At 45.3% G+C, this 18244-nt stretch overlaps 1 protein-coding gene across 6 annotated transcripts in view; it reads right to left on the minus strand.

The window, feature by feature from the left end:
* Positions 1–18244, minus strand: part of FBN3 (fibrillin 3) — a 312181-nt gene that overhangs the window by 184721 nt on the left and 109216 nt on the right. For all 6 annotated transcript variants that reach the window (XM_073323920.2, XM_073323921.2, XM_073323919.2 and 3 more), the window contains 2 exons: positions 12061–12156; positions 6849–6944 (listed from right to left, as the gene is read on the minus strand). In XM_073323920.2, the coding sequence (XP_073180021.2) occupies positions 6849–6944; positions 12061–12156 (192 nt within the window). The remainder of the gene's footprint in view (positions 1–6848; positions 6945–12060; positions 12157–18244) is intronic.

Here is an 18244-nt window from a genome sequence, read left to right on the forward strand (position 1 = left end):
CATCCGGGTCGGAAGGGACCTCAGGAGGCCATCTAGTCCAACCCCCTGCTCCAAGCAGGACCAACCCCAACTAAATCATCCCAGCCAGGGCTTTGTCAAGCCTGACCTTAAAAACCTCCAAGGAAGGAGATTCCACCACCTCCCTCGATAACCCATTCCAGTGCTTCACCACCCTCCTAGTGAAAAAGTTTTTCCTAACATCCAACCTAAACCTCCCTCACTGCAACCTGAGACCATTGCTCCTTGTTCTGTCATCTGCCACCACTGAGATCCACAGCACCTAAGGCACTGGCCCAGGAGTTCATTATTTTTACAAACTATTCTAGAGGCCGAGCTGGCCACGGTTTTACACTGGAGCGTTTCTCAACAGGAAACTGGCTTTTTGACTAAAATCAACTGACTTCATAGAAAATTTTCATTTTGGTCAAACTTTTCTAGTTTTTAGCTGAAAAATCATAAATGGAAATCCCAACATTTTTTGTAAAAATTTTGAGATACTAGTAAAAAATGTCAGTTGTGGGTTAAATATTTTCTTATTTCAGTTTTTTTGGTTCAAAAAATTGCAAATCAGTTTTTGAGTTCAGGTTTTTGTCAAATTGCCTCTCTCCCCCCTCAAAAAAACTGAAGTGTGAGAGGGAGAGAAAAAATCTTCCTCATCGAGTGCATAGGATGGACAGTGCTCGGGAAATAAACTAGGCTTAGGGGGTGACGAAAACTGTAAGTCTGTAGGACCCCTGCCTCATTTGCTGCAGAAGCTGTAAAGTGAGCTGTGAATGCAGCGGGGGTTGCAGGAAGAGAAAGGATGGTCTCTGGTTAAGGAAGTTGAATGCCACTCTAGAGAACTGGATTCTATCCCTACCTCTGCCACAAAGTTCCTATGCAATGCTGGGCAAGACACTTTTCACATGTGACTGCTAACTGTGTGTTCTTCATTTTATGGGGGCTCAAACTAAGGTGTAATTATAGCACAGGTAGGCATAGCCATGCTAGCATTAATCTAGCTAGCATGGGTAACAACTGTAGTGAAGAGATGGTGGCATGGACATCATATTGAACATATACCCAGGGTCCGCAGCGGGTGTGTACTAAGGTGGTTAACCTGAGCTGAAGCCCATGCCACCATGTCTTCATTACTATTATGACCTGCTCTAGCAAGGGTGTGCCTACCTGTCCAACAACTACACCTTAACTCCCAGTGTAGATGTACCCTAAGACACCTGGGGTCAGATCTGCAGAAGTGCTGAGCACACAGAACAACACAGTGGGAGCTGTGGTTTGAACATACAAAGTGCTATAAAAATCCTAAGTACTCTAGAAAATCAAACCCTATATGCCTTACATTGGACACCCAAAATTAGTGGGTACAGTGGTCTGTACGCCTCAGTGTCCCTCTCTAAAGATAATACCACCTCCACATCTCACAGTGGTATGGGGAAAATAAATTCATTAACATTTGTAAAGTACTCACTTATTACTGTGATGAGCACCATGAAAGCACCCAGGAGGAAAACTAAGGTTACCTTGCTCATAAGGGGAATTCTTCAAGATGCATTCAGTATATTGACACTCTTGGGAAGCGCTGACCCATTGCAGCTAGGATGGTGGAAGCGCCTCACCCCTCGCATCCTGTCACTAGTGCTCACGCGAGTCAGGCAACATGGCTATAGGAGTACCTTCCAAATGCTCACGTGGACTGCCAAGTACTGATACAATTAGGATTGTGTATAAAGTGGGGAAGGTGCATGGGGAATGGGAATATGCAGAGTGCATCTCAAAGAACTCTGGTTACGAGTCAGTAACCTCCATTTCTTCTTCAGGTGCCCTTTGCAGATGCCCACTCTTAGGACAGCTTGGTGAGCAGTACCTCAGCAAGGATGGACAGAGCCCTAACTGAATGGTGGCTGAAGTACCACCCTGCCAAAATGAGCATTGGGCCAGGATTCTAAATCTAGTGCACAGTGAGAGGTCAAATGTGAATTGTTCTCCATGTAGTGACCTTGCAAGCCTCAGAAAGGGGAATGTGCTTGAAAACTGCTACAGTTACAGCCATTGCCATTGTATTATGAGCTCTAAGAGGAGCTGGAGGGGAAAGCAAAGCTGCCCTATAATATTCCTCCATACAAAATTTGACCCCTCAAGATAATGATTGAGCTGAAATGGTCCTACACATCAAAAAACTGGTATAAGAGAGAAACAACTTAGGAGAAGATCTGAAGTCCTTAATTCTATCCAGGTGATATGAGAGAAATCATTTTATCTGTCCATGTCTAAAGAATGTCTTATCCATGTCTAAAGAATGTAATCCAATGTCTTCTCCCTGGCTTATATGGGTTTTGAGGGAAAATACGGGTGAGTTTATGATAGAGTTACATGGAAATCGGAACCAATGTTTGGAATGAATTTAGGATGTGGCCTAAGGACCGCCTTGTCCTTTTGAAACATAGTATGGGGGGTATCTGCCATTACTACATGCAGCCCTTTAATGCTTCTAGCGGATGTGAGTGCAGCTGAAAGGCTGTTTTTATCAAAAGGTGAAACAAAGCAATCTTGGAATGGCTCAAAAGGGGAAGACATCAGTTGACTCAGTACTAAATTCCAATTCCACGAGGGGACAGCGATTCTGGTGGGTGAATAAAAGTTCAGTAGACCGTTCACAAATCTCTTCACCATGTCATGTGAGAAAATGGGTTTGTCCCTAATATATGCATGTACCAATGAAATAGCCACTAAATGAACTCTAATAGGTGATAAGAATAGTCCCTCTGTTTTTAAGTGTAACAGATATTCTAAGACCATATGAATGGGGGGAATCTATATTTCTATTTTCTGCCCATATAGTGAATCTTTTCCATTTGGAGACATAACACCTTCTAGTAAAGGGTTTCCTAGCATTAATAGCAATTTGTTGAACCTCAGTGGAGGTTCTATTTCTGTCAAAGTCCTAGCAGTTAGGTGCAGAGGTTTGAGGTCTGGGTGGAACACTGTCCCCTGTTGCAGCGATAATAGTGGTGAATAATAGGTCAGTTACCATTGTTGTCTCAGCCACCCCAGAGTATTAAGATCATCCTGGCAAAATCCTGCTTTGCTTTGGTTAAAACTTTGGGAATTAAAGGGAATGGGGGAAATGCACACATGAGATCCATTCCCCAGTTTAGAGAAATGCGTCTGTCAGAGATTGACTGTCTGTCCTTGTTCATGAGCAGAAAAGAGGGCAGTTTGCACTGAGTCTGGTGGCAAACAGGTCTACAGGTGGGAATCCCCAATGTCTGAAGATAATAACCTCGATTGATGAATTCTCTAGAGATATTATGAATAGATACTGAGGCAATCTGCTAACTCGTGTTCTCTGCAACATGTAAAGAAATAGGGTAAAAATTGTAATGTATGCACCAATACCATAGCTCCATCATTTCATTGCATAGGTGGGTTGAATGAGTCCCTTCTTGTTTGTTCACATAATAAACTGCATCCATGTTGTTCATGGCCATCTGGATAGCTGGTTTGCATATCTGTGGGAGAAATGCTCTGAGAGCCAAACAGATTGCCGGCAGCTCCCATATATTTATGTCTAACCAGAATTCTTTGAGACTCCAAAGACCCTTTACTACCTGCGAGTGAAGATGTGCACCTCTGCCTATCTTGGCTGCATCCATGGTTACTATTAACTTTGGATGAGGTGGGTTGGATAATACCCCATTGAGCACTCTCTGCGGATGTAGCTACCATGTTCAAGAATGAAGAGTTTCATGCGGTATTGTAATTCTCTTCAGCCTACTGTCTGGACTAGGACTGAAATTCTTCAGAATCCAGTGCTGAAGTAACCTCCTTCTGAGACCGGCACGACGATTACATGTGTCATCCATACCAGGAGTCCCAGTAGCTTCGGAAAAACCCTGTCATTTGAGCCAGCTGTATTGTCAGTGAATGTATCAAATTGGTTATTTTCAAAAGCCTCTCTCCCGAAGAAAGGCCCTTCCTTTAACAGAACTGAAGATTGTCCCTAAGAAGGGACTCTTGAGATGAAATGAGAAATGACTTTTTCTTGTTTATGATGAGACCCAGGGTTCTGAATAGACAAGGAGTGTTCTGAATGGCTGCCTCTTATTCTTCTTTGTGTTAGCCCATCAACAACCAATTGGCCAAATACGAAGAGATATTGCCATTGTCAGTGATCTACAGGCAATGTCAGACACATCGAACAATGCCCTAAGGGCATGTGTGGCTACATTTTGGTATTCATTAATCATGGCTGATGTTAACTTCCTTTGATCCTTTGGTAGATGTTTGGTGAATAGAGCCATCTTCTCCCATAATGGAAATTGATATTTAACCATCACCACTTGGTAGTTGGATATACACATATTTAAGGATGCAGAAGAAAATTATTTTCTACCCAAATAATCTAATTGTCTTCCTTCTTTATCCATTCAGTAGAAAATCTTGATTTTTGAAGAGTAGCTGCTATGACCAACAAGTCTGGTTGAGAATGTACATGAAAACAAGAGAGCCTCTCCTGTGGGATTTGCTACAATTTATCAGCCTTTTTGGAAACTGGTTGGCATGAAGATGGCTTGGAGCAAAGGGTCTATGCTATTTGCCATAACAATTCTAATGTGGGCAAGGAGACTTTAGGTTTCATTGTCAACCCTAAGATATCAAATACCAGATGTGAAGTCTCCTTTAAAATTACTGATGGTAAATTCAGGGTCGATGCCATCCTATCCATCTATTTGTGGAACTGAATTGCATCCTCAGAGGGAAACAAGTACTCCCTCATTCTTGGTACTCCCTCATTCTCCTCAGGAGATGAACTGCTCTGCACCTCTCCTAAGTCATAAGGAAACATCCTGGGAAGTCCCTCTTGATATTCCTCTTCTGAGGTTACTTGCTCTTCTGCAGCAGAGGAACACTGCAATGGTCTTGGATGTGGGGCTCACCGATCTGGACATCTCTTTTCTGTTGAATGCAGTGTTCCGGCCCTGAAGAGACCAGTCTTCCAGCATGCAAAGAAAAATGAGGAATTGACCAATATGGCCATAGCATTCACAGAGGCACAGGGTAGTCCTGCCAGCTTTTCCAGTATCATAGTCTACGAAGACTATCCAGGGAGTTTGGGCTCTCTCCTTGTCAGAACAATTTTTCAGTGAAAAGAAGGTCCAGTCAATACCTGTTCTGGATCTGGTTCTAGCTCTCAACTCAGATCCGATCCTGGCTCCAACACTGAAGCCATTGATGAAAACTATGACGTAAGAACTCTAAAAAGAGAGGGCAGGGAAATGATCTTCCCTGGTGATCCTGCAAAGCTCTTGTCACAGATCTAGATGACTCTTTGGATCCAGCAGTAGACAGAGCTGACTCCAGTCTCCTGCTTTTACTGCCTGATCCTTTTGAGCTCTCAGATCCTGTAGGCTTTGCAGCTAGCCCCTCCTTTTACAGAAGGACCTGCCATCTATTTTGTCTGTGGATGTTGTGACAGACCCAGAGCAGTGGGGTGCAGGAGTCTGGTCGAAGGCAAATATACTGGCCACTCGATGAACAGTTTTCTGTTCCCTGAGTGACCAGAGCAGGGCCTACACTAGAGCAATCAAGAACCTGCTAGAACCAGTTAAGACAGGCAAGCTAATTAAGACACCTGGAGCCAATTAAGAACATACTAGAATCAATTATGGCAAGCAGACTAATCAGGACACCTGGTTTAAAAAGGACCTCCCATCACTTAGGGGAGGGTGAGCAGGGAGTGAGAAGGCGTGCTGCTGGAGGACTGAGTACAAGCGTGATCAGCCTTCAGAAGGAAGATCCTGTGGTGAGGGTAAAGAAGGGGTTGGAAGGAGGCCATGGGGAAGTAGCCCAGGGAGTTGTAGCTGTCACACAGCTATTACAAGAGACACTGTAGACAGTTGCAATCCACAGGCTGGAACCTGGAGTAGAGGGCAGGCCTGGGTTCCCCCCATCCCCCTCAAATCCCTATTTGAGACAAGAGGAGGTGACCTGGACTGTGGGTCCCATCAGAGGGGAAGGTCCCTGGCCTATCCCCCGACCCACTAGGTGGGTCAGCAAAGACTGCAGGCATTGTTCTCCTCCCTTTCTCCATGCTGGCCAGTGATGAGGTTAGCTGAGTGAACAGCAGGTTTGGAAGCTGTGTTTTTTCACCTTGATGTCCGTCATAGTCGGTAAGTAAACTGTTTGTTTTACTGTTATCTATTTCTAATCTATCTTTTAACAACTGTAATCTATACTAGCTAACTAACTACTAAAATACAACTAATTACGAACCTACATGTATTATTTGTATGATTATTATTTTATATTTGTATTTTTATTAATTTTTGTTTGGCTACAGCGCTAGCGACAGAGACAAACGGACAGAAGGGGATTCATGGCCCAATGCTGCAGTGGTTGGAAGGAACTGAGATGGCTGCCATGCCAGTGCCCTCTGACCGTGTGCTGGGGACAGGAGGCGAGGGGTCAGGCATTTCTAACAGGTGCTGCAACTAGAAGGTTCTACCATCCTACCTCGGTGCAACCCAAGAGGGGGATGTGCAGAGGACACTCCAAGAAGAATTGATATTTCTGTATTAATTGACAGATGAGGTTAGAAATACTGAGTAGCTACCTACTGTCCATCCTGTGCACTGAATGAGGCAGGAATCCTATGGAATAAATAGCATGGGATCACATAATTAAAGACTCTATCATAACGCACACACACAATGGGGGCCAAATGAGTATGGCATGGGCAAACGTAACGTGGCATTTCCTAACTTAACTTCCAAGGGCTTGAAGTTGAAACGTTTATGTTCTTTTTTGTAGTAACATCAGTGATAGTAATATAATAAACTGCTCCTTACCCCTCTCACACTGTGGGCCAGTGAACCCGTAGACACAAGCACAGCGGTTTGGTCCAATGCACCGACCTCCGTTCTGGCAGCCATTTTCACAGACAGCTATTCAGAAATAGAAAGATGGGTGAGATTACACTAGACAGTGGTCAAACGAAGTACAGCCAGAAATTCTGCTCTAATGGAACAACCCATGATGAGAGATGCACGGCTGCTGCAGAATTTGGAGCATCCCATGTTTTATGTTATATATTATTTGCAGTTCAGGGATCTTCCCCACATACAGATCCAAAACAGAAAGGTAGGTTATTTTTTCTTCCTGCTTATAAAGAAATCAATTATAAGTGGACTGGAAACCAACAGCTCAGTCAACAGAGAGGTTTTGCTGGGTGCTAGACTCTCAGTTAACACAGCTTAGCTCTGTGATCCAATAATGAAGGAGTACAAAATTAAAAACTGTGAAAAGGGAAAATTTGTGCTAGACATGCTCAAATCTGAGCAAAATGGTGCATGTCAGAAATTAAGTGAGGGAGAAAAGTGATTATTAGGGATGTTGATTAATTGCAGTCAACTCACACAATTAACTCAAAAAAATTGTGATTAATCGCAGTTTAATCACGCTGTTAAACAATAGAATACCAATTGAAATGTATTAAATATTTTTGGATGTTTTTCTACATTTTCAAATATATTGATTTCAATTACAACACAGAATACAAAGTGTACAGTGCTCACTTTATATTGCACGGTAAAAATGATAAATAAAAGAAATAGTATTTTTAAATTCACCTCATACAATACCATAATGCAATCTCTTTATTGTGAAAGTGCAACTTACAAATGTAGATTTTTTTTTGGTTACGTAACTGCACTCAAAAACAAAACAATGTAAAACTTTAGAGCCTACAAGTCCACTCAGTCCTACTTCTTCGGCCAATCACTGAGAGAAACAAGCTTGTTTACATTTACAGGAGATAATTCTGCCCACTTCTTATTCAAAATGTCACCAGCAAGTGAGAACAGGTGTTCACATGGGACTTTTGTAGCCAGCATTGTGAGGTATTTACATGCCAGATATACTAAACATTCGTATGCCCCTTCATGCTTCGGCCACCATTCCAGAGGACATGCTTCCATGCTGATGACGCTCGTTAAAAAAATGGGTTAACTAAATTTGTGACTGAACTCCTTGTGGGAGACTAGTATGTCTCCTGCTCTGTTTTACCGGCATTCTGCCATATATTTCATGTTATACCAGATTCAGATGATGACCCAGCACATGTTGTTTGTTTTAAGAACACTTTCATAGCAGATTTGACAAAACGCAAAGAAGGTACCAATGTGAGATTTCTCAAGATAGCTACAGCATTCAACACAAGGTTTAAGAATCTGAAGTGCCTTCCAAAATCTGAGAGGGGTGAGATGTGGAGCATGCTTTCAGAAGTCTTAAAAGAGCAACACTCCAATGCGGAAACCAAAGAACCCAAACCACCAAAAAAGAAAATGAACCTTCTGCTGGTGGCATCTCACTCAGATGACAAAAGTGAACATGTGTTGGTCTGCACTACTCTGGATCACTATCGAGCAGAACCGTCATCAGCATAGATGCATGTCCCCTAGAATGGTGGTTGAAGCATGAAGGGACATGTGAATCTATCGCATCTGGCATGTAAATATCTTGCAACGCCGGCTACAACAGTGCCATGTGAACACCTGTTCTCACTTTCAGGTGGCATTGTGAACAAGAAGCGGGCAGCATTATCTCCTGCAAATGTCAACAAACTTGTTTGTCTGAGTGACTAGCTGAACAAAAAGTAGGACTGCGTGGACTTGTAGGCTCTAAAGTTTTACACTGTTTTATTTTTGAATACAGTTATTTTTTATACATAATTCTGCATTTATAAGTTCAACTTTCATGATAAAGAGATTGTATTACAGTATTTGTATGAAGTGAATTGAAAAATACTATTTCTTTTGTTTTTTATAGCACAAATATTTGCAATCAAAAATAAATATGAAGTGAGCACTGTACACTTTGTATTCTGTGTTGTAATTGAAATCAATATATTTGAAAATGTAGAAAACATCAAAAAATATTCAAATAAATTGTATTCTATTATTAACAGTGCGATTAATTGCACGATTAATTTTTTTAATCACTTGACAACCATAGGAAGACCAGGGATCTTTCTCACACACCTGCAGTGAAGAACCAGGGACAAGCCTGCCTGGAACTCAAGTGACACTAGCAGCAAGTTGATGTAATGATCTGTCATATTAAAAGAGCGGCTAACTACCTGAGTGGAAAATCGTGAATCCCAAGGAAAAACAGTGGGCAAAACCTGCCGTAATGGGATTTGTGCCTTTAGAACAGCAGCGATTCTACAAGGTGATGTTGGGAGGTTCACAACATGATTATAAAAGAAAAACAATTTTCTGAGCTACCACTTGATAGCAGGTGAAAAGAGCCAAATAGTCAGTGCTGTCTGCCTCCCTACCAGAGTGAAACAACCACCGTTTGACTGCTTTCAAAAATGGCGACCTTCGGGTGGGAGGTGAACTCTGCAGATGCACATCTGAACTCTGCATCTGCACTGACCAAGGACAGCGAGTGAGGTGCAGAGAAGGGATGGGCACGTTAAAGGAACTTTTGGTTGCTGGAGTTAAGAACCTGAGGGAAAAGGACACTGCCCAACTTACTTGGGGGTTGGGTCTGTTGCTCATGGTTTACGTTTCTGAACCCTGTTTGCGGCGTTTTCCCAAATTAATGCCGAGTTACTTCCCTCCTTTTATTAAAAGTGTGTGTGTGTGGCGGGGAAGGGGACTGGGGGGGGGGGTGTTTCTACACTCAGACTGTGCTTGTGAGAGGGGCCAAGGGCTTGGTGTGTAATTGTCCCAGGTCACTGGATGGGGGCTCGAGACAGTTTTGTGTTGTATTGTTGAAGAGGAACCCCATAGATACTGAACCTGGCCCTTGTGGCTGCCAACTTGGACTAGCAGAAGGGTTATAGTTGGTTTGACATGATTTATTCTTGACAAATCCATGCTGTTACTTTTCACTTTATTATCCTCTAGGTCTTTGAAAATGGATTGCTTAATTGTTTGCTCCATTATCTTTCCAGCTGATTGGTCTGTAATTCCCCGGGTTGTCTTTATTTCCCTTGTCATAGATTGGCACACTATTTGCCCCTTTCCAGTCCTCTGGAATCTCTCCCGTCTTCCATGACTTTTCAAAGATAATTGCTAATGGCTCAGATATCTCCTCAGTCAGCTCCTTGAGTATTCTAGCATGTGTTTCATCAGACCCTGGTGACTTGAAGTCATCTAACTTGTCTAAGTAATTTTTAATTTGTTCTTTCCCTATTTTAACCTCTCATCCTACCTCATTTTCACTGGCCTTCACTGTGTTAGACGTCCAATCACTACTAACCTTTTTGGTGAAAACTGAAACAAAAAACTCATTTAGCACTTCTGACATTTCCATATTTTTTGTTATTGTTCCCCTCCGCACACCCATTGAACAACAGGCCTACCCTGTCCTTGGTCTTCCTCTTGCTTCTAATATATTTGTAGAATGTTTTTCTTGTTATTGTTTATGTCTCTAGCTAATTTAACCTCATTTTGTGCTTTGGCCTTTCTAATTTTGTCCCTACATACTTGTGTTATTTGTTTATAAATTATGTGTTTGTAATTTGACCTAGTTTCCACTTTTCGTAGGACTCTCGTTTGAGTTTCAGATCATTGGTTAAGCCAGGGTGGTCTCTTGCCAAACTTTCCATCTTTCCTACTCAGTGGGATAGTTTGCTCTTGTGCCCTTAATAATGTCTCTTTGGAAAACTGCCAACTCTCCTGAAGAGTTTAAGGCCAGAAGAGACCACCAGATCATCCTGTCTGGCCTCCTGTATATCAGAGACCACCAACCCCACCCCGCCCCCACACACGGAAGCCAACAAGTGAAATAAGACCAAGATGTCACAGCCCACAGCAGACTAGACTGTTATATGCCACAGGCAGAGACTAGGAGGGAGCGAATGCACCAAAGAGTGGGTGATTCCACCAGAGGCAGGGAAATCACACCTAACTCTGCCTGCCATCTGGGGGCAGAACTTGACCAAAGGCATATAACAGGCCACTGTGTCCAAGCAATAAGAAAGTAGATGAGTGGAAACCAATCTGACTCACCTGTATGTTAGTACTGGTGAAACAGATATTAGAGTTATAAGAATGTGTTCAGTGTTTAGACTTTAAGAAATGCTTATAGGATGCTGCATGTATTGATTTTACCTATATCTGCACCCCATGTTAAAAGGTAACATTTAAGTGTTTGCTCTGTAACAATAAAAATGTTAGCTAAGAACTGTAAACCCCCCAGTCAGGAGAGAAGTATTACCAACTGTGAAATGCTAGTTTACCACACAAGGTCTCATCTCCTGCCCAACAAAAGAAGGACACCAGGCAAGCTATTGTGGAACATCAGAGGATAAAAGACTTTGTTGGTTGCTTCCCCCACACCAATGAAGAGGAGAGTTGCACAAGCCCTTGTTCCATCACAGCTTGAACATGTGACAAGGACACAAAAATCCCTGTCAAGGAAGAATTGTTATCAATGTGCTGCTTGGAATTCAGAGAGGGCAATATTTCTAAGCATAAGCAAGGGATTCCCAAGCTGCTTGGCTTGGGTTAGCCTTAAAGGACATATAGTGCTTGCATATTATAGCAGTGTCTATAACTTTTGGAACCTAAGACTGAATCTCATTTGTGTGTGTTTGCCTGTTTTAACCTTGTAAAAAACTCTCATTTATTTTTCTTAGTTAATAAATTTTTCGTTAGTGTTATAGGATTGGCTACAGGAGTTGTCTTTGGTCTGAGACCTGGAGCAAGTGACTGCTCCTTTGGGACTGGGAGTAACCTGAATATTCTTGTGATTTTTGGTGTACGGGACCATCTATCACAAAGTGAAGCTTGCCTGCATGGCAAGATAGTCCCCAGTGCCCATGGGGACTGTCTGTGACTCCATGGTAAGGCTGTTACAGGGCTTAACGAGTGTATAACTGTTACTTGGTTGGTGAAATCGAGGCTGTTCCAGCTAGTAGTAGGCGTTGCCACTATCTGCAGGGTTACCAATGGAAGAGCTATTCACCGAGCCTCCTGAATGCAGCACTGCCATTAACACACAGGCCCCGGGGGCAAATAACCCAGGGAGGGACAAACAGGTACTCACGTTGCCCACAGTAAGTTCCAGTGTATCCTTTCTGGCAGAGGCAGGATTCCTCATTGCAGCTTCCCCCATTCATGCACCTGACATTGCAGGTTTGGACTGTGGAGGAAAGCAGGAAAACTTGATGAGAGGCCACCTTCTCTCTGTGGAGGTGCAAACCACTCCACTGGGCAAACAGGGACCTTGCACTCTCACATGTGGTGCTGCTTTGTAATGTGACATCAGCTCAGGGTAGAATCAAAGACACATGCCCAGCTCCCAGTAAATTCAATGGAAAGACTCCCATTGACTTCCCATTGGATCTGAGCCTATGGGGTTAGAGCCATTAATGCCTTGGATGGCTACTGAGGATATTCTATAGACTGACTATCTCTGGGTTTCTTACACCACCAAATCCTATTGTCTGCCTTTGTTCCATACACTCGAGGTGCTATTTTTATTCTCATCATACATGTGCGTAATGAACTGATGAGTTGGGAAAAGCCAGAAGCAAGAAAGTTATGGCCAATCCTTCCCCAGAGTGAGATGCCTCTTTTGTCTAGGCCATCTCGTGGGGGCAGCTCAGGACTGTTCCCTGCAAAGGGCCTGAGCCTCAGCTGGAGGAAGTAGGCATCATTCCCAAGATGTCAATATAATCCACCCAAGGATCTGGCCCGGTAGATTTTCCTCAGATTTGTCTTGCCCTTCCACAGCCTCATAGGAGTCATTGTTTGGAAATATTGCCCAAGAATTATCCCAGCTGTTTCTGCTTTGAGTTTAATTCCATGCCTCTTAGTTTCACACTGCCTGGTACATTCCTGACCAATTCCTCTCTCTTTTCAGCATCCATTAACCTTGGTGTTTGTACAGACATTTTATTTTGTTCTGCTTATCACTGTCCTCCTTCGGCAATGCATGGTTTGCACCCAAGGCTTCCTACACTGCAAAGCAGCCAGAACGCCAACAAACATAGAAGCAAGACCCATGTTAAGAGTACATCCTCTTCTTTTAAGAGCGAGTTTTGGGGGTGGATTTCTTGGAAAATATGTATATGTCTCCTTGTGCTATAACAGGGGTGGCCAATCTGTGGCTCTGGAGCCACATGCGGCTCTTCAGAAGTTACTATGCGGCTCCTTGTCTAGGCACCGACTCCGGGGCTGGAGCGACAGGCACCAACTTTCCAATGTGCTGGGGGGTCCTCGCTGCTCAACCCCTGGCTCTGCCACAGGCCCTGCCCCCACTTCACCCCTTCCCGCCCCCTCCCCTGAGCCTGCTGTGCCCTCGCTCCTCCCCCCCCAGAGCCTCTTGCATGCCACGAAACAGCTGATTGGGAGGTGCGGGGAGGCACAGATCGGCAGGGCTTCTGGTGGGTCGGAGGCACTGGGAGTGGGGGGAGGGGGCAGCTGATGGGGGGCTGCTGACATATGGCTCTTTGGCAATGTAGGCTGGTAAATTCTGGCTCCTTCTCAGGCTCAGGTTGGCCACCCCTGTGCTATAAACTACCATGCAACCTAAACTCTGCACACACTCAAGGAGACGTATGTTAAAAACTGTCCTCTTTTTGCCTAAGCAATCCAAAAGATAAATCACATCTTAAAAGGAGGACACATACTTTTAACCTGTGTCCATACAAGGCCCTGTTGTCCACACGAAAGGGAGCTGTAACTGGGCTGAACTTCCCAGACACATCTCTGAGAGTGGGTGCCACGGCTCTGCCTCCTCACTGCACACGAGACAGCAGCTACAAGCAGGCCGGGGGCAGCGCATGCTACACGTCTGCCCAGGGCAGTAGGAGCTGTGAGTGAGCGTGCACAGCCAGATGCATTGCACATGCCGCTGCTACCCTGGGCAGGCACAGTGCCTCCTAGCACCACTGCCTCTGTGGTGCCCACCCCATTCCCCTACCTGCCCACCCTGCTCTCCCTGCACAGGCCTCAGCAGCTCCCCAGATGGGCACATTCTGTATCTTTCCTGTTGGAGTGCATCCCTTCAAATACTTAGGAGCTCCAGGAACAGGAGAGGGACTCCTGGGAAGCCTGAAGGAGTGAGGGATGGCACTGGAGAGCTGAGGACTTTGGGTCTGAGGAGCTCAGCGTGTTTGCTCTGTATTTATTTCATGCATTTCCAGGGAACCACTTGCAATGTGCGCTGCAGCTCATGCTGCTTCTCTGTGGCCAGAGACCAGGCCCAATTTAGATGACGGCTTAAGCAATAAGCTCACTATAATTGGGGCTTCAAAATCACTGCCCAGACTGTCAGGCACCTGCTAGTCTCTATTGAAAATGGCGTTGGTTCCAAAGCGTTTTTGTCCTCCAGTCCATGAGCTGAATTGATCTCGCCTCCCTGCGCTTATTCACTCCAGCAAAACCACACTGGGAAAGCAGCTGTGTGAATGCCATCTCCAAGGGCTGCACAGTGGCACTGCAGAGAGATCTGGCCAGTTCCTGTCAGCCCCTTTCTCTTGATTTGTGGCTGCCTGCACTCCACACCCACCACTGACAGCTCCTGGAACAAGGGGGCTTTTATAGTGATGGGTAGAGCCCGCCCATGAAAACCACTTTGTCACCATGAAACCTAAGTACTTTTTGTGTACTTTTACCCTACACTAGGATGGCACAGTGGGGCTAGACCCTTATTATACTATCTACACTATCAGGTAAAAGAAAACAAAAGCCAACAGCGTTTCTCAGACTGCGGGCCCCGAGCCGAAAGGGGGGTCACAAGCCTATCGTGTGGGCGGGGGGGTCACGATAGTCCCACTTCTGCACAGCTGTTAACAGTGGCGCTTACCTTCAAAGCTGGGTGGCTGGAGAGCGGGGGCCGCTGGCCGGGTGCTTAGGTCTGAAGGCAGCATCACTGCCAGCAGCAATGCACAAGTAAGGGCAGCAGGGTATGAACACATCCAGGACATTTTACTCCACCCCTCTCTCAGGAACTTCAGCAGTTTAGCAGGAGCTTCAGAAGAAGGCTGGGTGCGAGGGCTACTAGAATTCTTTGAGGGGGTCAACAAGTAAGTTTGGACATGGGTGATCCAGTGGATGTAATGTACTTAGATTTTCAGAAAGCTTTTGACAAGGTCCCGCACTAAAAGCTCTTAAGCAAAGTAAGCTGTCATGGGATAAGAGGGAAGAGCCTCTCGTGGATCAGCACATGGTAGCCGGTGACCAGCCACTGGGGAGGCTAGCCCCCGGCTCCTCCCCTTGTGCCCAAGGTCCCACCCCTCCCCTTCTGCCCCCCTTCTCCCCCTCCCCCTTTGTCACTTCCCTCTTTGCCCCCTCCCCTACAGGAGCCCAGAGCATCCGCACCGTGGCCCCCAGCCCCAGCGCCGGGCAGCCGGGGGGCAAGGCCCCAGGCCCAGAGCTTCGGGCAGCCGGGCAGCATGGCTGCAGCGCTCCCAGCCCTGGTGCGCCCAGGGTCAGTGCTCCCAACCCCAGTGCTCTGGGCAGAGCGGCCCCAGCACCAGCTGCTCTGAGTCCCTGCGGGAGGCAGGTCAGCCAGCCTGGGCCAGCCAGAGCAGATGTGGTGTTTAGATGCTGCTTGTAATTATTAGAACCTGGAGCAGAGCTCTGGGAAACACCGGAGGAGGCCTTGCCCGGGGACTGAGCATAGGTGGGGTCACACTAAGCTGTTTGGGGGAGCACAGCCTCCCTCTGCCTACGATACCTGCTGCCCATGGATCAGCAACTAGTTAGAGTATAGAAAACCAAGGGTAGGAATAAATGGTCAGTTTTCAGGATGGACAGAGGTAAATAGTGGTGTCCCCAGGGGTCTGTTCTGGGCCCAGTCCTATCCAACATATTCATAAAGAATCTGGAAAAAGGAGTAAACAGTGCAGATGATACAAAACTACTGAAGATAGTTAAGTCCGAAGAAGACTGAGAAGAGTTACAAAGGGATCTCACAAAATGGGGTGACTGGGCAAGAAAATGGCAGATGAAATGCAATGTTGATAAATGCAAAGTAATGCACATTGGAAAACATCATCCCAGCTATACATATACAATGATGGGAGCTAAATTAGCTGTTACCACTCAAGAAAGAGATCTTGGAGTCATTGTGGATAGTTTTCTGAAAACATCCACTCAATGTGCAGTGGCAGTGAAAAAAGCCAACAGAATGTTTGGACTCATTAGGAAAGGGATAGATAATAAGACAGAAAATATCAGATTGCCTCTATATAAATCCATGGTACATCCACATCTTGAATATCATGTGCAGATCTGGTTGCCTCATCTCCAAAAAGATACATTAGAATGGGAAAAGATACAGAGAAGGGCAACAAAAATGATTAGGGGTATGGAACAGCTGCCATATGAGGAGAGATTAGTAACACTGGGACTTTTCAGCTTGAAAAAGAGTCAGCTCAGAGAGGCGATATGATAGAGGTCTATAAAATCATGACTGGTGTGGAGAAAGTAAATAAGGAAATGTTATTTTCTCCTTCTCATAACACAAGAACCAGAGGTCTCCAAAGGAAATTAATAGGCAGCAGGTTTAAAACAAACAAAAGGAAGTATTTCTTCACAGAACGCACAGTCAACTTGTGGAACTTCTTGCCCGATGATGTTGTGAAGGCCAAGACTATAACAGGGTTCAAAAAAGAACTAGATAAATGCATGGAGAATAGGTCCATCAATGGCTATTAGCCAGGATGGGCAGGTATGGTATCCCCAGGCTCTGTTTGCCAGAGGCTGGGAATGGGCAACAGGGGTTGGATCAGTTGTTGATTGCCTGTTCCCTTCATTCCCTCTGGGTAAGGTGACCATAGTTCCCAAAGAGAAAATGGGACACCCCCAGCTGCTCAGGTTGTCAGCCATCCTGGAACTCTGCCTCCCCGCATACTGGAATGCTGCCCTCCCAGCTCCGCCTCCCCGCCCCCTGTGCAGGGGCTGGCATCTCTGCTTCCCGCGCACATTCCTCTGCCCATTTGCTCTTGTCAACTGATCAGGTCAGTAAGGGCAAATGGGACAAATGCCTCCTTTTGAAGAAAAAGTCAGGATAGCTGGGACAGGGCTTAAAAAGAGGATTGTCCCGGAAAAAATGGGACATAGGGTCACCCTGCTTCTGAAGCACCCGGCCCTGGTCACTATCGGAAGACAGGACACTCGGCTAGATGGACCCTTGCTCTGACCCAATATGCGGAAAAGGCCAATATTTCTGAAAAGGTTCTTGGCTGTTACTTATCCTGGGTCACACTCTTCCCTGGTGTAACCACACAGACGAGCATGGAGTTAGAGCAGAGCTGAATTTGCTGTATGTGTATTGAAGCTTAGGCAGACTCAATGTGAAGCCAACATGTGCAGAGGAATTTGTAGTCATCAGGATTTTATCTGTCTATTATCTATGTCAGGTATTTATAGGGCACCAGTCACCACAGCATCTAGGCACAGAAAGGTGAAGGGTTAACTCTAGTTAACTCTAACTATGTTTAGATTAGATTGACAACATATTTGTAATGAGAGCTCTGACAGTAATCAATAGTGTGTTCTGCAGACAAAGTCCCCTTTGATTATCACTATACAAGTGTCACTTGCAACTTACTCTTCCACATGCAACAAAAGTGACCCTGGGTCATGTCAGAAAGGAGCAGAGTGGCTTTTATTGCCTGCCTTTGGCATGCCGCTGGCCTGCTTTCCCTCCCTGAAGCATTAGTGATCAGTGGAAACCCAAACATCCCTTCAGTACAAATGCCAGACCCCAGTCACACTCCTCCTGGGGAGCTTACCCACCAGAGTGCATTGTGAAATCCTTCCCTGCTGACCCCATGGAATGCTAGGCTCGTGCCCAGACATATATGCTGTATACACATTCCCTACATTCCTGCAAGATTGCTAACATATGGCCCCTGACTCCGGTCAAGCCACCATCCTCCCCGGGAAGCACTGTGATGGGCTGGGGTGCAGGGGAGCACATACATTCCTGTATGTGCTGCAGTTTTTTGGGATTCAGCAGGACCGTGGCACAACGTGGCACTTTAAAGTCAGCATTCCAGGCTTAGCTTTGCAATTCCTTCCCTGAGATAAATGAACACCCCTCATGTGGTTTGATGTTGCGGGGACTGTTTCCCTGTGATTGGATCAGTAGCCAGTTCACAATGGGTTTTCCATAGAAAAGTAAATGTAGCAACAAATCCCCTGCCAGTCTACAGCAATGTTCAGCTGAGGACCTCAACAGGACTTTCAGGATCTCCATAATTTCTTCCTGTCAA

The sequence above is a fragment of the Lepidochelys kempii genome, chromosome 25 (genome assembly GCF_965140285.1).
Source record: "Lepidochelys kempii isolate rLepKem1 chromosome 25, rLepKem1.hap1, whole genome shotgun sequence".
NCBI lineage: Eukaryota > Metazoa > Chordata > Testudines > Cheloniidae > Lepidochelys > Lepidochelys kempii.